Raw genomic sequence first — 26,199 nt, 5'->3', positions numbered from 1 at the left:
GGTGGTGCACAATTGGCCCAGCTCTGTCCTGGTTTGGCAGGGATAGGCTGTCATTGTAAATAAGAATGAGTTCTTAACTGTCTTGCCTAGGTAAATAAAGACTAGATCAGAAGTGTGGTTAATGCAGAGAGAGCAGGTTAAGGATCATTGTGATGTTTTCTTTCTGACAGCCTCTTACTAGATAAGACAAATTACTGTGCATGGTGCGTGCAAGTGAACTAAAGCTTGTCTGTGTGTTTGGGTTTTTGCATGTGCCCTCCCCCCACACACACACACACAGCCACCATGAATTTGCATGTGGTAAAGAAAGCCACAAAAGCATGCACACAAACAAATAATACATCTATACAATCATACTTGTGTGCAATAGCTATCCATACCTTATCAGTATTTACAACCTAATTACAAGACTTGCAATGTTATCTTTAGAATTGAAATGATTTGAAACACACTCGATAAACAATTTAAGAAACCTAAGAGGCCCAATGTCAATGCACGATGTGCACCGTGTATCATCTCCAGCGTACCTGCCGACGGGGACCTTCGCTGCAGCAGTAGGAGCAGGACAAAGTGAACCCAAAGGAACAGGCGAAGCCATTGGCTCTACAGGACCCTGAGCGCGTCTGCCTCCAGGTCGGCCCTTTTTCTGTCTTGAAAAGTGGAGCTGGTTGCGCTGATCACACGGATTCCCACATCATTATCTAGAAGCAAGAAATCATATATTCGTTACATCGCAACGTTTACTGGCAGTCCTCCGAAGGCACAGTGTTTCTCAGTGATTTCTTCCTTGTCATCAATTAAAGGTAAGCTAATAAACTGCAAGCTGAAGTAGGATACCAAATCATTTAACATGGTACATTTTTGTACTTTTACAAAAAGATACATTTATCACGGACAGGACTAACTAATACATGTGTATATAGGCCTATTGATGCACTGCAATTAATTAATATTACAATTTCACTTCAATTTTACATTGTGTCAACATGCACCTGTTGTTTCAGGTAAATCAAAAGTTACTTAGCTATTCCCGCGGATGCTCTGTGGCACTTCAATCCAATCTCCTGGAAATACGTGTGAATGGAGAGTGACAGTCAGGAGGATGACAGAGGTATGTTTACCTGAAAAGGTGGCTCAATTGTGCTGCATGGAGTTGCCAATTAGATTTCCATGATCAATGCAATTTAGTTTTTTTAGTAAACCATGACAATCAAGTGGTTCTGATTTACAGAGGCGTCATATCCATAGGGCACATGCTCTCTCAGATCTGTTCTGTTACCAATACAGTATACACAAAGTGTCTGTAGAAAGCAAAAAGGATAAATAAACATCAAGGACATTTACAAACACACATTTTTACTAATGTACAAAATAGCATTTCAAAGTGTATGCAACATGTACTCAAGTCCACACAATGCATAGGGTAAAGTCATTAAACACAGAATGCAGTTCATTTAAACCTTCAATGACAACGGATCTGCCTCTTTACTGCATATAATTGCAAACATTACTTACTTCTCTGGGTAGAACAATTGTCTTATGGTAGGGTGGCTTGGGGATAAACGACCCCCCAGGGTTAAGCGCTCCCCTCCTGTAATTCTCACAGAAACCACTTTATGCTATGTCCCCATTTTTTAAACACTTTCCATGAATGCCACTAGTATTGTATCGGTCTCATCAACTTAAGTCACTCCAAACAATATATTTTGTAATTTTGTCTAATGGAAGTCAGATCTATAAACGTTATATATACACACACAAAGGGAACCTAAAGATCAGTTAATTACTCATGACTAAAAACATAAAATGGATTTTAGCAAAACGACCCCCCATTCGAAACTTTGTTTTTATTGAACATTTTTTGTTTCCCTTAAAATGTGTTTGCCTAAGGATAGCCCATATCTACTGTAAATCTTACCTAACCTTGATTTTTTTTCCTTTCAGAAAGGGGGTAATCCCCCCCCCCCAGATGCAGACACGTCGAATTGACAATGGTTTAATATTCCAACAGGGGCAGGCAATAGACAGGTCAAGACAGGCAGGGGTCAGTAAAACCAGAGTTGGGGCAACGGTACCGGATGGCAGGCCGGCTCAGGGGCAGGCAGAGTGGTCAGGCAGGAGGGCTCAGAGTCAGGACAGACAAGGGTCAAAACCAGGAGCACGAGAAAAGAGAGACTGGGGAAAAGCAGGAGCTGACCCCCCCCCCCCAAAAATGCTGGTTGACTTCGCAAACAGGCAACAGACAAACAGAACAGGTATAAATACACAGGGGATAATGGGGAAGATGGGCGACACCTGGAGGGGGGTGGAGACAAGCACACAGACAGGTGAAACAGATCAGGGTGTGACAGTACCCCCCCTCTAGGGGCGTCACCTGGTGTCCTACCTGGGTGTATACCTGGATGATCGCGGTTTTTCAACGTCGACACCCTGATGAGGCCTGGGTCCAGGATGTCCCTGGCGGGGACCCAGCAGCTCTCCTCCGGGCCATAACCCTCCCAGTCAACCAGGTACTAGAACCCCCTGCCCAGAGGTCGAACCTTCAGGAGACGCCTCACCGAGACAGTGTAGAGGGGGTGGGCCTGGAAACAGTAGACAAAGGGCTGTGAGAAATAGGTTTGGCTCTGGACACATGAATCAAATCAAATCAAATTTATTTATATAGCCCTTCGTACATCAGCTGATATCTCAAAGTGCTGTACAGAAACCCAGCCTAAAACCCCAAACAGCAAACAATGCAGGTGTAAAAGCACGGTGGCTAGGAAAAACTCCCTAGAAAGGCCAAAACCTAGGAAGAAACCTAGAGAGGAACCAGGCTATGTGGGGTGGCCAGTCCTCTTCTGGCTGTGCCGGGTAGAGATTATAACAGAACATGACCAAGATGTTCAAATGTTCATAAATGACCAGCATGGTCGAATAATAATAAGGCAGAACAGTTGAAACTGGAGCAGCAGCACAGTCAGGTGGACTGGGGACAGCAAGGAGTCATCATGTCAGGTAGTCCTGGGGCACGGTCCTAGGGCTCAGGTCCTCCGAGAGAGAGAAAGAAAGAGAGAATTAGAGAGAGCATATGTGGGGTGGCCAGTCCTCTTCTGGCTGTGCCGGGTGGAGATTATAACAGAACGTGGCCAAGATGTTCAAATGTTCATAAATGACCAGCATGGTTGAATAATAGTAAGGCAGAACAGTTGAAACTGGAGCAGCAGCATGGCCAGGTGGACTGGGGACAGCAAGGAGTCATCATGTCAGGTAGTCCTGGGGCATGGTCCTAGGGCTCAGGTCCTCCGAGAGAGAGAAAGAAAGAGAGAAGGAGAGAATTAGAGAACGCACACTTAGATTCACACAGGACACCGAATAGGACAGGAGAAGTACTCCAGATATAACAAACTGACCCTAGCCCCCGACACATAAACTAATGCAGCATAAATACTGGAGGCTGAGACAGGAGGGGTCAGGAGACACTGTGGCCCCATCCGAGGACACCCCGGACAGGGCCAAACAGGAAGGATATAACCCCACCCACTTTGCCAAAGCACAGCCCCCACACCACTAGAGGGATATCTTCAACCACCAACTTACCATCCTGAGACAAGGCCGAGTATAGCCCACAAAGATCTCCGCCACACCTCAACCCAGGGGCGCCAACCCAGACAGGCCGACCACAACAGTGAATCAACCCACCCAGGTGACGCACCCCCCAGGGACGGCATGAGAGAGCCCCAGTAAGCCAGTGACTCAGCCCCCGTAACAGGGTAGAGGCAGAGAATCCCAGTGGAAAGAGGGGAATCGGCCAGGCAGAGACAGCAAGGGCGGTTCGTTAATCCTTCCCACTCCTGGGCCAGACTACACTCAATCATATGACCCACTGAAGAGATGAGTCTTCAGTAAAGACTTAAAGGTTGAGACCGAGTTTGCGTCTCTGACATGGGTAGGCAGACCGTTCCATAAAAATGGAGCTCTATAGGAGAAAGCCCTGCCTCCAGCTGTTTGCTTAGAAATTCTAGGGACAATTAGGAGGCCTGCGTCTTGTGACCGTAGCGTACGTGTAGGTATGTACGGCAGGACCAAATCAGAGAGATAGGTAGGAGCAAGCCCATGTAATGCTTTGTAGGTTAGCAGTAAAACCTTGAAATCAGCCCTTGCTTTGACAGGAAGCCAGTGTAGAGAGGCTAGCACTGGAGTAATATGATCACATTTTTTGGTTCTAGTCAGGATTCTAGCAGCCGTATTCAGCACTAACTGAAGTTTATTTAGTGCTTTATCCGGGTAGCCGGAAAATAGAGCATTGCAGTAGTCTAACCTAGAAGTGACAAAAGCATGGATTAATTTTTCTGCATCATTTTTGGACAGAAAGTTTCTGATTTTTGCAATGTTACGTAGATGGAAAAAAGCTGTCCTCGAAATGGTCTTGATATGTTCTTCAAAAGAGAGATCAGGGTCAGAGTAACGCCGAGGTCCTTCACAGTTTTATTTGAGACGACTGTACAACCATTAAGATTAATTGTCAGATTCAACAGAAGATCTCTTTGTTTCTTGGGACCTAGAACAAGCATCTCTGTTTTGTCCGAGTTTAATAGTAGAAAGTTTGCAGCCATCCACTTCCTTATGTCTGAAACACATGCTTCTAGCGAGGGCAATTTTGGGGCTTCACCATGTTTCATTGAAATGTACAGCTGTGTGTCATCCGCATAGCAGTGAAAGTTTACATTATGTTTTCGAATAACATCCCCAAGAGGTAAAATATATAGTGAAAACAATAGTGGTCCTAAAACAGAACCTTGAGGAACACCGAAATTTACAGTTGATTTGTCAGAGGACAAACCATTCACAGAGACAAACTGATATCTTTCCGACAGATAAGATCTAAACCAGGCCAGAACATGTCCGTGTAGACCAATTTGGGTTTCCAATCTCTCCAAAAGAATGTGGTGATCGATGGTATCAAAAGCAGCACTAAGGTCTAGGAGCACGAGGACAGATGCAGAGCCTCGGTCCGTTGCCATTAAAATGTCATTTACCACCTTCACAAGTGCCGTCTCAGTGCTATGATGGGGTCTAAAACCAGACTGAAGCATTTCGTATACATTGTTTGTCTTCAGGAAGGCAGTGAGTTGCTGCGCAACAGCCTTCTCTAAAATTTTTGAGAGGAATGGAAGATTCGATATAGGCCGATAGTTTTTATATTTTCTGGGTCAAGGTTTGGCTTTTTCAAGAGAGGCTTTATTACTGCCACTTTTAGTGAGTTTGGTACACATCCAGTGGATAGAGAGCCGTTTATTATGTTCAACATAGGAGGGCCAAGCACAGGAAGCAGCTCTTTCAGTAGTTTAGTTGGAATAGGGTCCAGTATGCAGCTTGAAGGTTTAGAGGCCATGATTATTTTCATCATTGTGTCAAGAGATATAGTACTAAAAGACTTGAGCGTCTCTCTTGATCCTAGGTCCTGGCAGAGTTGTGCAGACTCAGGACAACTGAGGTTTGGAGGAATACGCAGGTTTAAAGAGGAGTCCGTAATTTGCTTTCTAATAATCATAATCTTTTCCTCAAAGAAGTTCATGAATTTATCACTGCTAAAGTGAAAGTCATCCTCTCTTGGGGAATGCTGCTTTTTAGTTAGCTTTGCGACAGTATCAAAAAGGAATTTCGGATTGTTCTTTATTTTCCTCAATTAAGTTAGAAAAATAGGATGATCGAGCAGCAGTAAGGGCTCTTCGGTACTGCACGGTACCGTCCTTCCAAGCTAGTCGGAAGACTTCCAGTTTGGTGTGGCGCCATTTCCGTTCCAATTTTCTGGAAGCTTGCTTCAGAGCTCGGGTATTTTCTGTGTACCAGGGAGCTAGTTTCTTATGAGACATTTTTTTAGTTTTTAGGGGTGCAACTGCATCTAGGGTATTGCGCAAGGTTAAATTGAGATACTCAGTTAGGTGGTTAACGGATTTTTGTCCTCTGGCGTCCTTGGGTAGGCAGAGGGAGTCTGGAAGGGCATCAAGGAATCTTTGTGTTGTCTGTGAATTTATAGCACGACTTTTGATGTTCCTTGGTTGGGGTCTGAGCAGATTATTTGTTGCAATTGCAAACGTAATAAAATGGTGGTCCGATAGTCCAGGATTATGAGGAAAAACATTAAGATCCACAACATTTATTCCATGGGACAAAACTAGGTCCAGCGTATGACTGTGACAGTGAGTGGGTCCAGAGACATGTTGGACAAAACCCACTGAGTCGATGATGGCTCGAAAGCCTTTTGGAGTGGGTCTGTGGACTTTTCCATGTGAATATTAAAGTCACCAAAGATTAGAATATTATCTGCAATGACTACAAGGTCCGATAGGAATTCAGGGAACTCAGTGAGAAACGCTGTATATGGCCCAGGAGGCCTGTAAACAGTAGCTATAAAAAGTGATTGAGTAGGCTGCATAGATTTCATGACTAGAAGCTCAAAAGACGAAAACGTCTTTTTTTTTTGTAAATTGAAATTTGCTATCGTAAATGTTAGCAACACCTCCGCCTTTGCGGGATGCACGGGGGATATGCTCACTAGTGTAGCCAGGAGGTGAGGCCTCATTTAACACAGTAAATTCATCAGGCTTAAGCCATGTTTCAGTCAGGCCAATCACATCAAGATTATGATCAGTGATTAGTTCATTGACTATAATTGCCTTTGAAGTAAGGGATCTAACATTAAGTAGCCCTATTTTGAGAAGTGAGGTATCATGATCTCTTTCAGTAATGACAGGAATGGAGGTGGTCTTTATCCTAGTGAGATTGCTAAGGCGAACACCGCCATGTTTAGTTTTGCCCAACCTAGGTCGAGGCACAGACACGGTCTCAATGGTGATAGCTGAGCTGACTACACTGACTATGCTAGTGGCAGACTCCACTATGCTGGCAGGCTGGCTAATAGCCTGCTGCCTGGCCTGCACCCTATTTCATTGTGGAGCTAGAGGAGTTAGAGCCCTGTCTATGTTGGTAGATAAGATGAGAGCACCCCTCCAGCTAGGATGGAGTCCGTCACTCCTCAGCAGGTCAGGCTTGGTCCTGTTTGTGGGTGAGTCCCAGAAAGAGGGCCAATTATCTACAAATTCTATCTTTTGGGAGGGGCAGAAAACAGTTTTCAACCAGCGATTGAGTTGTGAGACTGCTGTAGAGCTCATCACTCCCCCTAACTGGGAGGGCCAGAGACAATTACTCGATGCCGACACATCTTTCTAGCTGATATGCACGCAGAAGCTATGTTGCGCTTGGTGATCTCTGACTGTTTCATCCTAACATCGTTGGTGCCGACGTGGATAACAATATCTCTATACTCTCTACACTCGCCAGTTTTAGCTTTAGCCAGCACCATCTTCAGATTAGCCTTAACGTCGGTAGCCCTGCCCCCGGGTAAACAGTGTATGATCGCTGGATGATTCGCTTTAAGTCTAATACTGCGGGTAATGGAGTCGCCAATGACTAGAGTTTTCAATTTGTCAGAGCTAATGGTGGGAAGCTTCGGCATCTCAGACCCCGTAACGGGAGGAGTAGAGACCAGAAGACTCGGCCTCTGACACCGACCCGCTGCTTAATGGGGAAAACCGGTTGAAAGTTTCTGTCGGCTGAATGAGCGACACCGGTTGAGCGTTCCTACAGCATTTCCTTCCAGAAACCGTGAGAAAATTGTCCGGCTGCGGGGACTGTGCCAGGGGATTTATACTACTATCTGTACTTACTGGTGGCACAGACGCTGTTTCATCCTTTCCTACACTAAAATTACCCTTGCCTAACGATTGCGTCTGAAGCTGGGCTTGCAGTACAGCTATCCTCGCCGTAAGGCGAGCACAGCGGCTGCAATTAGAAGGCATCATGTTAATGTTACTACTTAGCTTCGGCTGTTGGAGGTCCTGACGAATCGTGTCCAGATAAAGCGTCCGGAGTGAAAAAGTTGAGGAAAAAATAAATAAATATATGAACGGTAATTAAAAAATGAAAACCGTAAAGTTGTCAGGTAGCAAAATAGGTTGGCAACAAAACGCACAGCAACTCGAAAACAAGCCTGCAAGTTGTGGGATGAAAGGTGGGATGTTTAGGATAACTTCCTTTTTTTCCCCCAATTTTTGCCCAAATGACATACCCAAATCTAACTGCCTGTAGCTCAGGAACTGAAGCAAGGATATGCATATTCTTGGTACCATTTGAAAGGGAACACTTAAGTTTGTGGAAATGTGAATTGAATGTAGTAGAATAACACAATAGATCTTGTAGAAGAAAATAAGAAAAAAATGTATTTTTCTACCACCATCTTTGAAATGCAAGAGAAAGGGCACAGTTCTAGCCATCACTCTGGTTGTAATTCCGATAGTGTCCACAACATAGCAGCAGTTTATGTGCAAAGTTTGATGGATAACTTGAAGTATGAGTGAACTGCAAGACTGAAGTCCCCAGGTACATTTGGGAAAATCGTGAAGGAGCCATTTGCATGCATATTATATTTTTATGTAAGAATATTGTCAAATCTGTATACTTGGACTTTGATTTAGCTTTCCAAGTATTAGTGGCCATATGCGTTCAACATTTGCAAAACAACCCGTTTTCATAACTGTGAATATCCTTGTAATTTGTCCAAAATGAAAAGGCATGCTGTCGTACAAGGTTAGTAACTACATTTTAAGACATATACATGGTTTCTGGATACTCCTGTAAAGCCCAGCTTATTGGCTATCTAGCTAGCTTTGTTCGACCCCCGATTGGTGCTTAGTTGACAAAGTTCAAGAGATGACTGCCCGTGTCGTCGGCATGCCATGAAGGCATCGCTCTGACCAAATATGGTCCTATAGGATATACTACACCCCTAATGATATAGTGAAGTCTTGATATTTGTTGTTTCTTTCAAATCTGCGATATTGACATGACTGCATGATTTACAACTGTCCTGTTGAAGGGACGCCGATCCTTTAGAAGTTACGAAGGGTACGGAGCAACAGAAGATGATCAGCAGAGGTGCTAATAACCTTGGAGATGGAGAAAGGGCCCATAAACCAGGGGGAGAGTTTGCGGGATTACACCTGAGGGGGCAGATCCTGGGTGGATAGCCATACCTTCTGCCCGAGACAATACCGGGGAGCCGGGTTGACACTGGTTGACTTGACAAACTGGCAACAGACAGAGAACACAGGTATAAATGCACAAGGGATAATGGGCAAGATGGGCGACACGTGGAGGGGGGGTGGAGACAAGCACACAGACAGGTGAAACAGATCAGGGTGTGATAGTTGATAACTACATACTGCAAAGTGAAATATTCTGAAAACAAAGACTTGAATAATTTTAATATTAAACTAAGACCATGTCATCATTGGACCAGAGAATGAGTCACTAAGGTGTCTATTTCTCATATACCTTAGGTTACAGTACAGTCCATACAAGCTCATTGGAGCTGACCTATCCCGGTCCAGTTGAGCTCATTACAATGTAGGAGTGGTCTCTATACCCAGACATTGTATATCATCTCTATGGCACTGTGCATACCCAGGCAGTTCTACTGCCAACCAGTTAGATATGGACATGTGCTGGCTCAAGATGGGGCATGTTGATGCTGTGCACTTCAGTAGAATGACATATTCCAGAAAGATTCTGACAGTCAAGTGGAGACTTGGGTAAAACAACACTTTGTATGTATAGTTAGTGCCCAAAGATATCACATACTTCCATCAGAGTGATGAAGTGAGTTTCTGTAACCTGTGATGACGTGAGCACCTGTGGTGAGGGTACACATCAAAGACATTCAGTTTCATACAATAATAGTTTAGTTTATTTGAATGGGGAGAAACACATTGACACAATGAACAAACAATCGTCCGATGCATTGCACTAGTGTGTCTAGCTCAAGCTCATTTTCAACACCCGTCCCAAAATAGACTTTAATGAAAAGAAAAGAAATACGTAACCAATAAAAATATCACATCTGTACATTTTCATAATTATATCCACAATGCCAGCCTTCAATTAGATGCACCTAAGCAAATCTCATAGCAGTAATATTTACAACTTGGACATACAACAGTCTTAATGGGTCTGTTGGATAACACAGGGCAGTTCATACATGATTGCACTGCTGAAGCAGTAGCAGCCTGTTGGGAAACAATGCAGTAGAAAGACCCCGCAGTTTTTCCTGGTGGACATTCCAGGCCTTTGCAGCTCCGGCATCTGTTAGGGCAGGGGGTTCAGGGGAAAGACCATTGAGAGACACTTGAAGACAAGCTTCACATTTGAAAAATCAGATGAAGTGTTCAAAGCTCAGTACATTGTACAGGATGTATCCATTATTTTCAGCGCACGGCTCTAGTGACAATTCTTTAACTTAGATTTTTGGTTGAGATGGAGACGTGAATCCAACAAATTATTCATTTGTAGACAAACTGGATATTGAAATGCATTTGGCAACCAAATATCAACATTTGAAGAATATGTACCTTGGACAGTTCCATTTACTTTTGTAATACAGTATATAGCAATAAGGCTAATGTAACAGTACTTATTCTACCTTAAAATAAGTAACAGATCCATGGCCACATTCTGAGGTTAGCCTACTGGAACTATAAATGTCTTGTGTAATTATAGAAAGTGTGCATGTTCAAGATAGCATGCAAAGGTCATCACAGGTCTGTGGAGATCTTCACAATTGCTATAATAATCTGTGTAAAATCTCAAACAACATTGATCATTGACACTATGTACTTTTAATATAATCTGAACTGCAATCCAGGTCATTTGGTTATGGTATTAAATGAAGCACAGTGAAATCTTATTGATCAACGTCTTACCCAACTATTACCCACATTTCCACGTTGAAATTACGTGGTGTGCCCAGTGAGTTAGTGATCATCAAGCTCAGGTAGTATTTACATCACACATTGTCCATGATGGTTCTATCACCCTTATACTTCCTGGGTGGACTTTTTGTGTTCTTCACTTGTGATCTGGGGACTTTGGTCCTGTTCATCATCATTTTCTTTCTTTGACTTCTGTTTCAGACTTAACTTTGTGAGTCTCCCTAGGTCTCTTACTTGCCTGTAGAGAACAGAGGAAGAGCACAGAGGGAATAAGATAATTAAAGGATGGATTCCCTTCTTTTGCCCTCCCAAGTTCTTCTGTTCATCTTACCATCTTTGCCTTTCTTCTTGTTTTACTCTGCTTTTGTCACTTCCATTTTTTTCTCTTCACATTCTTTTGCTACTTAATTTCTTCTTCTTTCTCTGCTCATTAGAATGTATAGTCTCTGCTCATTAGAATGTATAGTTGGGTCTGGCACACTGTTTTCTCCAGGCTCATCCCCCTTATTGTTCGGTGTAGAAGTGGCCTGAATTTCTCCAGATTCTGCGGGTGTTTCTGATAGCTCCGTTCCACTTTCAGGCAGGCTTTGTCATCCAGCACAGACTAGCTATACTGTACATCTCCTCTATGTAATTCAAGTTCTCTTCAGTGGCTGGAATGCATTTTGGGCTCAGTGCAGGCTTTTGTTCCGGCTCGTCTTGACGCTGTCCATTGCACGATCCATAGAATAATATTTTGACCCAGTGTGGACCCATCTTTGCAGAGCGTGGTCTGGGTTTGGGGGGCACTGCTTCAATGTAAACAAAGCGCTCTCCATTGGAACAGTTAGTGAGTTGGTTCTTGCATCGAATCATGCGTTTCATAACTTTCCCCAGTCTTGCAGCCTGCTTTGGTCAGAAACTCTGTCATCTGCTGATTTAGGCAGCTCTTTGATTGTACCTTGAACTGAGTTCTGATTGGCCATGCGTGACTTCAGACTGACAGGGTTGTTTTCCTTGAACAGTACATTATTTCCACAGACAGATATTCCTCCAATAAGGAGTTGCCCTTGCCTCCTATTTACTTAGATACGCCAGAGTGCACTCTCTGTACCAACCTCAAGTGGCTTGGGTGGATTCCCTGTATGCTATGGTTGAGCTATTCTTCCCTCAGGGGGTTAGCTCTGGCCTCCTCCCTTGTAAGGATTTTTCTCTCCAAGATGATGATAGGGTGAACCGTTTCCTTTGGTGTGTTACGCCCGGCAACTGTACTTCAAGCCTCCTTTTCTTTAACATTTCCCGTAATGCTGCTTGATGTGGCAGCCCCCATGCACTCTGCCATGTCAACTTGTTCTGATTTCACTATATTATGTCAAAAATCACTTATATAATCAAAACAAAATAATTAGCCAAGATTGTTCAGAGTAATGTAGTGAATTTAAATCTTGTTGTATTAACAGAGGGTGGTTGATTTTGTAGGAGATATTCCCTAGATTAAGGTGTCTCCTTTGTTCAGGCAAACCCACAACGGTAAGGCTGATGTGTGCGGCTTCATGGTCAGGTTCAAACAGTGTACTCAGTACACAAAGAACAAACTGTGGCCCTACGTGGGATGTACCCAGACGACCATATTTATTTAGCTTAGCGAATCAAGTGGTAAGGTATCTTAGTGGTGAAGTGTTACCCCCTATTGACTTGATTAGGCATAAATGTTCGTTGTCTCTGTTTGGGTCACTACACCACCCATGCCTCTACAGTCAAGACAACAAAAAAACTGGCCCTGTATAAAAGGTCAAACCTGAGATGCCCTGCCTCATCACCACGGTGGCCCGCTGAGTGACTCCTCCTGCAAAGTGCTTGGCTCTGTCCTCTCTTAATTGGTTGACAGTGGCGACACATGCCTGCTTAGTGTCCTCTCTGACATCACTTTCTGCGACAATTTCGGTTTTGGACCCTCTTCTTCCTGTGGGTGCGTCCGTGGCAACTCACCTTGTGAGTTAGTCGTCGTGCCAACAAAAGCGACAATGTTTTGGAGAGGAGTCTGAGCCAGCAGTGCCAGCTGCCAATCACATTGTTCCTTCCTCTAGCCATCCCGCCCAGCTCTCGTATCAGGCCCCCAAAATCCCGAGGCAGGCAGTAGCGCGGGACACCTCTGAGGTCTTTGGGGATGTCTCGGCTGTGACAGAGGTCCTGGAAGTAGACAAGGGCAAAGCCGTGGCTCTTGCCTGTCCCCTGTAGTGCCCCCTGCAGACAGGACAGGGCAGCCCTGAACACCGGCCCCGTCACTGAGCAGGGCTCCCTCTCCTCCTCTCTGCTCCTACCTTCCTCTTTCCATTCCACTTCTTTCTCCATTCCTGCTTGCTCCTGTTTATCTCTTGTTAACTCAAGTCCTTTCAGCTCCTCTCCTCCACTCTCCCCTTGTCGCATCTCCTCTCCTTTACTCCCTCCTATCTTTTTCCCATCTCGCTCTTCTCTCCAGCTCTTGTAGGACTCCTTAGCCTCTGGGCTCCATATGATCAGCACCCGGCCTCCTGCCTCTCTGACTGCCTCCCACTGTCCATACATCCAGGGCACAGGGCCCAGCTCAGCCACACCAGCCCCAGACCTCTCCATAGCCCCAGGACCATCCCCATTGGAGATCTGGGCCCACAGAGCCATGCGCACGTCAGCACACAGCTCTCCCTGTAGAATGGAGGCCAAAGCACACACGGGAGACACATGGGTTGACAGCTCTGAGGAACACACCAACAACACAGGCCTCTGGATGAACAGCCAACCTGCAGGGAGGGAGAGAAGGGGCGAGGCAGACACACACACAAAGGAGAGGGTTACGAGGATGAGACAAAAAAAATGATTGGAAATTATTGTAAGTTATTGCTTGATTTCTCTATTATTTCACTGATGGCCATTAAGCCTTTGGGATCAAATCAAATGTGGATTAAATTAGGTTTGAAGGATAAGGTGATACAAAGACAGAGCAGACAAGTAGGTCAAAAACAGTACATAATATTGCAAACATTGTGAATGCAATATAATATGACTGAGGACACAAGAAGGGGCTACAAAGGTCTACGTACAGTACAAGAAAAACTGACCTGTGACTCCATTCTTGGTCACATAGTGGATGAGGCGTCCCAGCATTGCCACAGTAACCAGAAGTGTCAAGGCTGCAACAGCATAGAGACCCGATCTCCTGTGGGAATCTGAGAAGGCATAAGAGGATACTACTTATTAGTGCTGGAAGGTGTGTGTGTGTGTGGTGTGTGTGTGTGTGTGTGTGTGTGTGTGTGTGTGAGTGAGAACTCACAGTCAGGACAGAGTATTCTCCTCCCATACTGTGGAGGATCTGACCGCCACACCTTCAGAGAGTTAAAGAGAGCGTGAAATGAAAAGAAAGTCAAAGTAAGGTAAGATATCCTTAATAATAATAATAATAATAATAATATAAAATAATAATAATAATAATAATAATACAAAAACATTCATAGTTAGGGGCGGCAGGGTAGGTTAGAGCGTTGGACTAGTAACCGAAAGGTTGCAAGTTCGAATCCCCGAGCTGACAAGGTACAAATCTGTCGTTCTGCCCCTGAACAGGCAGTTAACCCACTGTTCCTAGGCCGTCATTGAAAATAAGAATTTGTTCTTAACTGACTTGCCTAGTAAAATAAAGGTACATTTTTTTTATTAAATAGGTTATACCTGCACACATAGTCCCTCAGTTAGGAAGGATAAGGGCAGGTTCAGCTGTGTCTCTCTGGTGCCCCCACCCTGTACAACAGAAAACTGCACTCTTAACAGCATGGACCAGTGTTTACAGCTCTATAATACAGTAACAGTGTCTTCTTACCTTACCATGTTTACTAAGTAGATAGCTCCTCTGGACACACATCCCTTGTCCTGCCATACACAGAGTTGAGCAGCAAAGGATGCTGGGATAGTGGAAGTGAGATAGACACGGAGACTCTGTGAACCAGGACCAACATATGCCTCCCACTTAGACATACCTGAGGGAAGGAAGGAGAGAGAGAGATGTTCAAATCACATTTTATCGGTCATATGCGCGGAATGGATGTAGACTTTACTGTTTGATTACGAGCCCTTCCCAACGATGCAGTTGAAAATATATATATAAATACAAAGAGGAATTCAACTATATACAGTACCAGGAATTTGAGATAGATAAACTACATATTCAAAAGTATGTGGACACCCCTTCAAATTAGTGGATTAGGCCATTTCAGCCACACCCTTTGCTGACAGGTGTATAAAACATATATTTTTAAATCGAGCACAGCCATGCAATCTCCATAGACAAACATTGGCAGTGGAATGGCCTTACTGAAGAGCTCAATGACAAGTCAGTTCATCAAATTTCTGCCCTGCTAGAGCTGCCCCGGTCAACTGTAAATGCTGTTATTGTGAAGTGGAAACATCTAGGAGCAACAACTGCTCAGCCACAAAGTGATAGAACACACAAGCTCACAGAACAGTACCGCTGAGTGCTGAAGCGCATAGCGCTTAAAAATCGCCTGTCCTCAGTTGCAACACTCACTACCGAGTTCCAAACTGCCTCTGGAAACAATGTCAGGACAAGAACTGTTAGTCAGGAGTTTCATGAAATGGGTTTCCATGGCCGAGCAGCAGCACACAAGCCTAAAATCACCATGTGCAATGCCAAGCGTTGGCTGGAGTGGTGTAAAGCTCATCGCCATTGGAACTCTGGAGCAGTGGAAACACGTTCTCTGGAGTGATGAACCATTTAATTAACCATTTAGCAGTCTTATGGCTATTTAGTCAGTCGCTGATGTTCTCGTGCTCTCTTCACGACTGTGCGGGTGTGTATGGACCATGTTAAGGCCTTAGTGATGTGGACACCAAGGAACCTGAACCTCTCGACCCCTTCTCCTGTAGTTCACGATAAGCTTCTTGGTTTTGCTGAGGGAGAGGTTGTTGTCCTGGCACCACACTGCCAAGTCTCTGACCTCCTCCCTATAGGCTGTCTCATCGCCGTCGGAGATCAGGCCCTACAACCATTGTGTCGTCAGCAAACTTGATGATGGTGTTAGAGTCGTGTATGGCCACTCAGTCATGGGTGAACAGGGAGTACAGGTGGGGACTAAACTCACACTCCTGAGGGGCCCCTGTGTTTAGGGTCAGTGTGGCGTAGTTGTTGTGGCCTAGCTAGTTTGGGAATTTCTCGTCACTGGGCATCTCATGGCTGGGTTTCCCTTTGTTATTGTCTGCCATCCCTGCCACATCCAACGAGCATCAGAGCCGGTGTAATAGAGAAACTCGGTCTCAACCTTTAAGTCTTTACTGAAGACTCATCTCTTCAGTGGGTCATATGATTGAGTGTAGTCTGGCCCAGGAGTGGGAAGATGAACGGAAAGGCTCTGGAGCAACGAACCGCCCTTGCTGTCTCTGTCTGGCCGGTTCCCCTCTGGGATTCTCTGCCTCTAACCCTATTACAGGGGCTGAGTCACTGGCTTACTGGGGCTCTCTCATGCCGTCCCTGGAAGGGGTGCATCACCTGAGTGGGTTGATTCACTGATGTGGTCATCCTGTCTGGGTTGGCACCCCCCCTTGGGTTGTGCCATGGCGGAGATCTTTGTGGGCTATACTCAGCCTTGTCTCAGGATGGTAAGTTGGTGGTTGAAGATATCCCTCTAGTGGTGTGGGGGCTGTGCTTTGGCAAAGTGGGTGGGGTTATATCCTTCCTGTTTGGCCTGGTCCGGGGGTGTCCTCGGATGGGGCCACAGTGTCTCCTGACCCCTCCTGTCTCAGCCTCCAGTATTTATGCTGCAGTAGTTTATGTGTCGGGGGGCTAGGGTCAGTTTGTTATATCTGGAGTACTTCTCCTGTCCTATTCGGTGTCCTGTGTGAATTTAAGTGTCCTCTCTCTAATTCTCTCTTTCTTTCTCTCTCTCGGAGGACCTGAGCCCTAGGACCATGCCTCAGGACTACCTGACATGATGACTCCTTGCTGTCCCCAGTCCACCTGGCCGTGCTGCTGCTCCAGTTTCAACTGTTCTGCCTTGTTATTATTGGACCATGCTGGTCATTTATGAACATTTGAACATCTTGGCCATGTTCTGTTATAATCTCCACCCGGCACAGCCAGAAGAGGACTGGCCACCCCACATAGCCTGGTTCCTCTCTAGGTTTCTTCCTAGGTTTTGGCCTTTCTAGGGAGTTTTTCCTAGCCACCATGCTCCTACACCTGCATTGCTTGCTGTTTGGAGTTTTAGGCTGGGTTTCTGTACAGCACTTTGAGATATCAGCTGATGTACGAAGGGCTATATAAATACATTTGATTTTGATTTGATTTGAATTCCACCTTCCTCCTATATTGTCCTTTTTCATGTTTGATGTCTCGGAGGTCGTAGCAGTCTTTCTTGTATGCACCCATATCCATGTCCCATTCTTTGTAAGCAGTAGTTCTAGCCTTTAGCCCAGCAAGGATATTGCCTGTAATACATGTTTTTTGGTTTACACGCTTGTATAGGCACTGTGGGAACGACATCGTCTATGCACTTATTGATGAAGCCCGTGACTGATGTGGTAAACTCCTCAATGCTATCGGTTGATCCCCGGAACTTATTCCAGTCTGTATTAGCAAAATAGTATTGTAGCCTCGGGTCAGATGGTACTTCCTTTTTGAGCATTTGTTTGGAATCAGAAAGAAGGGTTTATAGACTCATGGTCGGATTTGCTGAAGGGAGGGTCTTGCATGCATTTGGGTAGACTAAAAGTGGTATGGAGTTTTACCGCTCTTAGTTGCACAGAAGATGTGTTTATGAGCTCCCGAGTGGCGCAGCGGTCTAAGGCACTGCATCTCAATGCTTGAGGTGTCACTACAGATTTGAATCCAGGCTGTATCATAACTGGCCGTGACTGGGAGTCCCATAGGGCGGCGCATAATTGGCCCAGCGTCGTCTGGGTTTGGCCGGGGTAGGCTGTCATTGTAAATAAGAATTTGTTCTTAACTGACTTGCCTAGTTAAATAAAAGGTTAAATAAATAAATAAATAATAACAATATCAAGCGCAGTATTCATATCACTGCGGTCTTGTGGTCTCTCACCTGGCAGGAATGGACAGTGGACATCAAAACTGCTTCTGAAGGACAACTACAGAGAGGAGAGACATGAGAACATCAGCGACTGAAACCCACATGTACTATACAGTTAACTGTTGATATTATACATGTATCGGCTCACAGTCTTACCTGCACACACATCTGAGGGTGTTTATCCACAGCAGAAACATTATATTTCTGTCAACGGGAGAGGGAAGGGAATATTCATCATTATTATCCTCCTCTTCATCATCATCATCATAGTAATCACCAACCCTTACCAGATCTCTCTTCTCCACTATGTCCTCCAGTGTGGAGTTGAAGATGGGAGTGCAGTGGGATGTGTTTCTCTGGTGTTGCCAGCAGAGGGAGGCAGAGAGCTTCAGGTAAGCAGCAGGACACGGGGAACTCCATGCCAGGTTGGAACCCAACTCACCATACAGAGTCACAAAACTGGAGTGCCACACGTCTCTGCCCTCTTCAAATCACACACAGACAGTGCATTATTACAGATAGTAGTGTGAGGAGTGAATGCTCCAAGATGACTTTGGTCTCTAAGGACTGCATCCTCTGCTGGTTTATCTGTGACTCACAATAATAATAATAGATCCAGCAGAAAGCCCCTGGTTCCCCAGATCAGATTCACAGGGCAATTTACAGGTAACACAGGCAGAGACTGAAGCTAATCATCAACTACTGCATCTCACACAAGTCTAAGAGACATAAAAAAAAACATGAATACTCACCACCTAATGAGCTGTTCACAAATGGGCAAACTGTGGTTCGCCTTGCATCCAGGTGTGTGTAATATACCTGTAGCAGGCAGACATACAAACAGACAAGACAAGTAAGGACACTTACATGGGACATAGTTTGAGCCATGCAGCAATGTCACTGTCCATTGCACATTATCTGATATGTAGTCGAGTGAGACCTTACCTGAACACAGACACAGCGAAGCAGGTAGGGGAACCTGAGAGTCACTGACAATGCCTGATTGGTGTCAATCTGGTGAAAACATACGTTATCCATAAACAAATTATATACATCTTTGTACACAACTTTCACCTTTTGAAACACGTCTACACACACAATGGGCTTACAGTGGTAAGTGGAGAAAGGTTGGAGCATTCTGAGTCTGTCTGTCTGTAGCACAGCCTGGTGTACACTTCAGGTGAGAGAGCCGGCTGGTACATGTGGTCCCCAGTGGCTACAGTTACAGTGAGGGATCGAGCCAGCTCATCAACAAACAGGTCAAACTCCGGCACTGGATCTGAATCACCACAGACAGAGAGTCATAGTATGCAAAATGACTATAGAAATGTAATACATTATTACGTCATTTTGATCACATGAGGGAAGGGGAAAAGTGATGGATGTGGAAGGTTAGGTTTTGAGATTCATTACCTGGACAGATGTCTTGTACGATGTACCTGTCTTCTCTCTTTGGTTTGGAGGACAAAGACACATACACTTGTCGCCCTGCATCGGCCGGGAAACAGTCATACACCAACTCCCACTGGTGGGCAGCAGAGACACAGCACCATAATCAGAAACACACGTTCACCTGTTTTAATGTGTGCGCGCATGAAAATATCAGATCTTACCAAAATTTGATGGCCAATATTATGGAGACGTAAACGTTTGATTTTGGTCTTTCCTCCGTTGAATGGAAGCGGGCCTCTCCACTTAAAATAAAAGCAAGGCAACAGTAAACATGTTATCCCCCACAAATGATGCAGGGCCCCCCTTGGAAAATCAGTGTAATTTTGTAAATGACAGATCTCTATGGCAAGACGCATCATTCACCCAAGTTTAATCAAAATCAGACCAGTACCGTCACAGATATCGTGTGTGACTAACGTACGAACGCACTAACTGATGGAGATAGATCCACAGTCCCCTCCATGATTTCATCGTGGGGACAATTAATAGATAAGAGGGTAAGAAAGTGAACTTAATTGTATCCATCTGATAACTTTGGTAGCTAAGGAATATTCACTGGTCAGTGGAATGAAGAGAAGTTGTTACCTGTAAAGTGCGATTTTTGACATTTTCTATGGAGATGATTCTGTGAGTACTAGTTGACAGCTCCAGGTAGGTAATAGACAGTGTCTCAGTAAAGTCTAGAGAGGAAAAACAGAGGACAGATTAAGGAATCGTGGCAGTAAAGGTAGAACAAGAGAAAGTCATGTTAAGGAAGAAAGATCGACAAATAAGGCAACAGTAAACATGTCACCCCCCCCCCCCACGGATGATGCTGCGCCCCCCCCTTTTGCAAATCAGTATAACTTTGTAAATGACAAGATGCATCACTCACCCAAGTTTAATCAAAAGCGGGCCAGTGGTGTCTGAGATATCGCATGGGTTGGCTAGACTAATATTCCTGAGCATATGTGCCAAATTTCAAACAGATCAAGCGATATAAACATGTGCCCGTCATAGAGCCACTGTGTGGTTGATATGAATGTTCTTGCATATGTTGAGTCTTATGGGGTCCCTGAGGAGAGGGACCTATGTACCGAATTGCATGACTTTAGGTCAAACAGGATGAGGGGCATGACTTGACAAAGTTAGCATTTTCAATCTCTTGTCATACCGCCACCATCTGGACAATCAGTGTAATTTTGTAAATGCTGGATCTCTATAACAAGACGCATCATTCACCCAAGTTTCATCAAACATCAGGCCAGTGGTGTCTGAGATATCGTGTGTGACTAATGTACTAACATACAGAGACAAATCCATAGTCCCCTCCCCAATTTCATCATGGGGGACAACAAACACAAGGTCAGAGAAAGGGAGACTGAGATGAAGACTTTGGATAAAAGTAAGTTGGAAGAAGGTTCTGACGGGGAAGAGGATGATGTGGAGAGTGAGATTGATTGTGGATGGGAGACAGAGTTCAAGGCCTTACCTGCAGCTTTCATTCTGACACGGACATGGACACAAGCAGAACAGGAGCCTTGTGATGGAGATAACCGGAAGGTGGACAGACTCAGCTGGGGAAGACTCTCCAAGTTCCAGGTGGAACCTATAGAAAAAACAAATGCCACAGAACATTCAAAACAACATATGGAGTAAAATTTCCATGTGAAGTCTCAATTCCAAATAAACTGTTCCTCTTCATATTGTGTATAAGATCAGCTCTCCAAGGGACCATGGACTAAAGTAACACTTACCATTATGGTGTTGAATCTATGGATAAAGTGGAGGGACAGGGAAAGGAAGAAGGAGAAGAAACAGAGCATGGCTGTGTTGAGTTTGTTATTGACATGTGAAGTGACTATTGAATCAGGTTCACATAGCCTAATGCATTTTCAATACATCATTTCCATTATCTATAGGCTACAGTCTGAGTATAATGTCTCCATTGCTTATTAGTTACATTATCTCCATGAAGATTAACATCAAAGATGGTATGATTCATTCCTTTACCTCGGTGACAGTTAGTTTAGCGCGTGGTTTCTCCTCCGCGGCGTGCAGGAGCAGCAGCAAACACAACAGGAGCACAGCACGTGCTGGTTCATTTCCGCAACTCATCGTGAACATTGATCAGTACTGACACCAGAGACACTTGGAAAAGTCACATTGTATCCGATGTTGCTAGAACAACGCTCAGGCAGCCAAGAAACGCAAAATCCAGTGGGCCGACAGTCCACATACATGTTTACACTACAGAGTGCATTTCAAAACCAAATAAATGTAATTCAATACAACTGAAAAGTAGGTAGGCCAACATGTTATGTTCCAGTGCCATGTTGTTCTTGTATGTTCCTAAGAACTGATCGAATAGTTCCCTGCGAGTTAAATTGTGTCTTGGGAGAGTGCGTAATCGCTGACTAGTTTACAACATACAGCTCCACCTCTGCAGCCGCCTACTCCAGACAGACAGGTTACATCAGTAGTTACCTCCCACAGTATACCATTGGGCGAATACGTTTTGTATTGCCCGGTGCCCCGATTAGACGGAGTGTGTTCATTTTAGACCGTTCCATTGGTCCTTAAGAGAAATCTCCACTCCCGGGGCATCGGGCCATGCAAAACGAACTAGCCAAATGTTCAAGCTAGTACTGTTGCTGCTCTACGTCTTGGATTGCCGAGTGTGAACTTTGCTTTAACTAACAGTAAGGAAATAATGGTCAGGGTATACTGAGAAATAACATTTTATTTAACTGCGGGAAGGACGGAAATGTTTGCTGCATAAACATTGCAGTCCCCTGCACAGTTAGTGTTGAGGCCTACTATTTTTAGTATTTCAATTACTTTCGAAGATATTTGGAAGTAGGCCAAGTATTTGGATATTATTTATTTGAAAATACAAGTAGTTGAATATTAGAATGTATTTTAAAATAACACTTAGAAAATATTGGCATGTAATTTGAACTTACTCAAATACACAGAAACTTCTATTTTCAAATGCAAATATTGTATTACCCCAGGTCTGCTTGGTATTTGAAATAATGTATTTGGAAATAAGTATTTGAAAATAATTCAAATAGTAGCCTATGCTAGGCCTATACATTTTTTTTAAATGGTAAAATACTTCCAACAGAAGTAGTTGATTCGGACCATATTATTTGAAAATACTCTAATACTCAGAGTATGCATATATTTGAACCCAGGACGAATCTGAAAAACATCTCAGTGGTGTAAAGATATCGTTAACAGCGGTAGATTAGTGAGATATCTGATTCCGTAATGTTTATAGGCTATTATCAGGTCACATCTATTCCTTTTCACCACAAAACGATTATTGTATTGCTATTGTTGGATTCTATTCAAAACGGTCTCTATTCACATCCTACAAAGCTAGGGGAAGGACCTCTGAAATGTGTAAATTCAGTTATGGACTTTGAACAGCCTTGGTTATTTGGATAGGGTAATATTCATGTTATTATACAGTAAGTCTGTCTGTATATGTGTATGCATGTGTCAGACGTGGTGGAAAGTTTGTCAGTTGTGCGATATCTCTCTCAAACACACACACACACACACACACACACACACACACTATAATGCTCAGAAATTGTTGAATGTAGTTGACGGTAAGTGGGCTCTCTAACTGGGTCAAGGTTTCATTATGTGTGCTAATTCTCACTATGTGTCTTTGTGTGTGTGTTTTACAGAGGGTAAAAACCCTGAACAGATACTTCCTCCTTAAAGAGACTTCATGCGTTTTACCTCCATCCCTTCTGTACCCTCGAGGACACCACACCCACACCCACACCCACACACACACACACACACGTACAGTGATTTCACTTGTTAAATTAACTTCAATCAATGTAGTTGAAGGGGAGTAGACAGGTTAAAGAAACAGTTTTAAGCCTTGTGACAATTAAGACATTGTGTATGTGTGCAATTCAGAGGGTGAGTTGGCAAGACAAAAGATCAAAAGACTTAAGTGCATGTCCCGTGTGGTTCAGTTGGTAGAGCATAGCACTTGCAACGCCAGGGTTGTGGGCTCAATTCCCATGAGAGACCAGTAGGAAAATAATGCATTCACTACTGTAAGTTTCTCCAGAAAAGAGTGTCTGCTAAATGACAAAAAAGTAGGTGCGAGGCAAACTGATTTGTGTCAAGAACAGCAATGCTGCTGGGGTTTTAAGGCTCAACAGTTTCCTGTGTGAATAAAAATAATTCACCACCCAAAGGACATTCAGACAACTTGACACAACTGTAGAAAGCATTGAAATGTCAAATCATTTTTTAAAATTATTTCCACATGTAGCAAGCAAAGTGTTTGTATTGTCCAATCTACATGGGTAGTATGCAAGTCAGTCAGACAATAGGTTATTAGGTACACCCATCTAGTAGAGGGTTGGACCTCCCTTTGCCTCTGGAACAGACTGGATTCTTCAGGGCATGGACACGTTGCTCAATTGGTATCAAAGGACTTAATGTGTACCAGGAAAACATTCCCCACACCATTACACCCCCGGCACCAGCCTGTACCATTGAAACAATGCAGGATGGGGCCATACTGTTTACGCCAAAAACAGACTCTGCCATCAGCATGACGCAACTGGAACCGGGCCTTGTTAGTTTATACCACTGTTTGCTATGTCAAATCAGGCAATGTTTTTCACTCCTAAATTGTCCACGGTTGGTGATTGCGTGCCCACTGGAGCCGCTTCCTTCTTGTTTTTAGCTAGATAGGAAAGGAACAGGTGTGGTCGTCTGCTGAAATAACCCATCTGTGACAGACCAACCAGTTGTGCATTCCAAGATGTCATTCTGCACACCACTGTTGTACTGCGCCATTATTTGCCCGTTTATGGTACGCCTGTTAGCTTGCACAATTCTTTTGCCGTTCTCCTTAGACTTCTCATCAAGGAGCTGTTTAAACCCACAGGACTGCCGCTGACTGGATGTTTTAAGGTTTGTCACACCATTCTCTGTGAAACATAGACACTGTCATGCGTGAAAAGCCTAGGAGGCCAGACATTTCTGAGCACAAACGATCATACGACATTCAATCGAACAGTAACTGAATGCCTTGATGCCTGTGTGCCTGCTTTATATAGCAAGCCATGACCATGTATGTGTAGGAGCGAGCCATTTTGTGAATAGGGTGGTGTACCCAATAAACTGGCCACTGAGTGGCATCTAATTACTTTATTTCTCAGCGGCGCTGGCAGCAGTAAAAAAAAAAAGGTTAGGTGAATCAGGTCAGATTTGGATGGAGAGTGAGTGCGTTGTTCAAGATGGAGAAACAAAAGGCAAGACCAAGTGATGCACAAAAACACTGCAAAAAGCTAGTCGACCTACTTATGTAGCATCTAGCACTAGCAGCCACCCACGTAACATAGTAAATGTAAATCCGGGACACCACAATTAGTATCATATGTTACGTTTTGTATGTTATGTATTAATTTGTGGATGTCCATCATCCATTTTATATGATATGTTACGAATTGCAATTCCTACAATATGCTATGAACTGCAATCCGTACATTACAGTGAGGGAAAAAAGTATTTGATCCGCTGCTGATTTTGTACGTTTCCCACTGACAAAGAAATGATCAGTCTATAATTTTAATGGTAGGTTTATTTGAACAGTGAGAGACAGAATAACAACAAAAAAATCCAGAAAAACGCATGTCAGAAATGTTATAAATTGATTTGCATTTTAATGAGGGAAATAAGTATTTGACCCACCTCTCCATCAGAAAGATTTCTGGCTCCCAGGTGTCTTTTATACAGGTAACGAGCTGAGATTAGGAGCACACTTTTAAAGGGAGTGCTCCTTATCTCAGTTTGTTACATGTATAAAAGACACCTGTCCACAGAAGCAATCAATCAATCAGATTCCAAACTCTCCACCATGGCCAAGACCAAAGAGCTCTCCAAGGAAGTCAGGGACAAGATTGTAGACCTACACAAGGCTGGAATGGGCTACAAGACCATCGCCAAGCAGCTTGGTGAGAAGGTGACAACAGTTGGTGCGATTATTCGCAAATGGAAGAAACACAAAATAAATGTCAATCTCCCTCGGCCTGGGGCTCCATGCTATGATATGTTACGAATTTCAATTTGTTGTCACTAACGTTAGCTAGGTGGCTAACGCTAGCTAGGTGGCTAACGCTAACTTTAGCTAGGTTAAGGAGTTATGTTAAACTGGGGAAGGGTTAGCTAACATGCTAAGTAGTTGCAAAGTAGCTAAAAAGTAGTAAGTAGTTGCAACGTTGCTAATTAGCTAAAATTCTAAAGTTTTTGGTGATGAGATTTGAAGACGCAACCTAATTAGCATTTAAATACGTACCCATCCACCCTGACCAACCATCCTACTTTCGTTTTTGCTTTAACGCTGTAATATATAACTTTTTAGGAGTGTCGTGGAAATTTCCTGTATTTACCAAATCATGAGAGCAAACCACGCACAAGTCAGAGTTATCATAAAGTCCATCTTTAATTATATGAGCTCCATCACAACCCTGTGACTCTCAGATCAATTCAGTGTCTATCAATGAATTCTCTGAGAGTCCTTACACATTGCAACTGAGATCCTTTATAACAAAGACACACATAGCCAGACAGCATTGGCCATAAATTATCGTTCAGCTTTGTCTATGTTCTTTTCTCGCTCTCAGAACCATAAAACAAAACCTATCAACAGGCATATATCAAATACCCCCTCCTTGACAAGATCACAGAGACACATTGACTGGCACACAGACATTGTGGAGCCAAGAGATAATTGATTTAAAAGATATGTTTACATATGAAGACAATCTTGACCCCTCCCCTCTCTGCGGCCCAAATAACTTACCCCATGACAGAGAACAGAACTGCAACCGGCCCACAGTATTATACAAAAATAGACATTCTGA

General features: G+C 43.9%; 1 protein-coding gene across 1 annotated transcript; it reads right to left on the bottom strand.

The window, feature by feature from the left end:
* Positions 1–9,764: 9,764 nt before the first annotated feature.
* On the bottom strand, positions 9,765–21,753 carry LOC115131859 (uncharacterized). The gene is made up of 17 exons (XM_029663898.2): positions 21,302–21,753; positions 21,046–21,061; positions 20,781–20,897; positions 19,895–19,989; positions 19,471–19,551; positions 19,271–19,382; positions 18,967–19,136; positions 18,803–18,871; positions 18,610–18,676; positions 18,145–18,341; positions 18,014–18,061; positions 17,870–17,915; positions 14,640–14,791; positions 14,487–14,555; positions 14,095–14,146; positions 13,883–13,990; positions 9,765–13,564 (listed from the first exon to the last, which is right to left on the bottom strand). Exons 1-17 carry the CDS (start codon positions 21,413–21,415, stop codon positions 12,711–12,713), a joined length of 2,367 nt encoding a protein of 788 aa, XP_029519758.2. The 5' UTR covers positions 21,416–21,753; the 3' UTR covers positions 9,765–12,710.
* Positions 21,754–26,199: the final 4,446 nt, after the last annotated feature.

This window comes from Oncorhynchus nerka, linkage group LG7 (genome assembly GCF_034236695.1).
Source record: "Oncorhynchus nerka isolate Pitt River linkage group LG7, Oner_Uvic_2.0, whole genome shotgun sequence".
Lineage (NCBI taxonomy): Eukaryota > Metazoa > Chordata > Actinopteri > Salmoniformes > Salmonidae > Oncorhynchus > Oncorhynchus nerka.
Note: the sequence above shows the minus strand (reverse complement) of the source record. Positions and strands in the feature narration are given on the sequence as shown.

Excerpts from the sequence above, each read along its gene's own strand:
- LOC115131859 (XM_029663898.2), bottom strand. The coding sequence starts at position 21,415 with ATGTTCACGATGAGTTGCGGAAATGAACCAGCACGTGCTGTGCTCCTG. Across the intron at positions 19,990-20,780 it reads TGTCAGAATGAAAGCTGCAG|ACTTTACTGAGACACTGTCT; the intron begins GTAAGGCCTTGA and ends TTTCCTCTCTAG. Across the intron at positions 19,552-19,894 it reads TCAAAAATCGCACTTTACAG|TGGAGAGGCCCGCTTCCATT; the intron begins GTAACAACTTCT and ends TTTTATTTTAAG.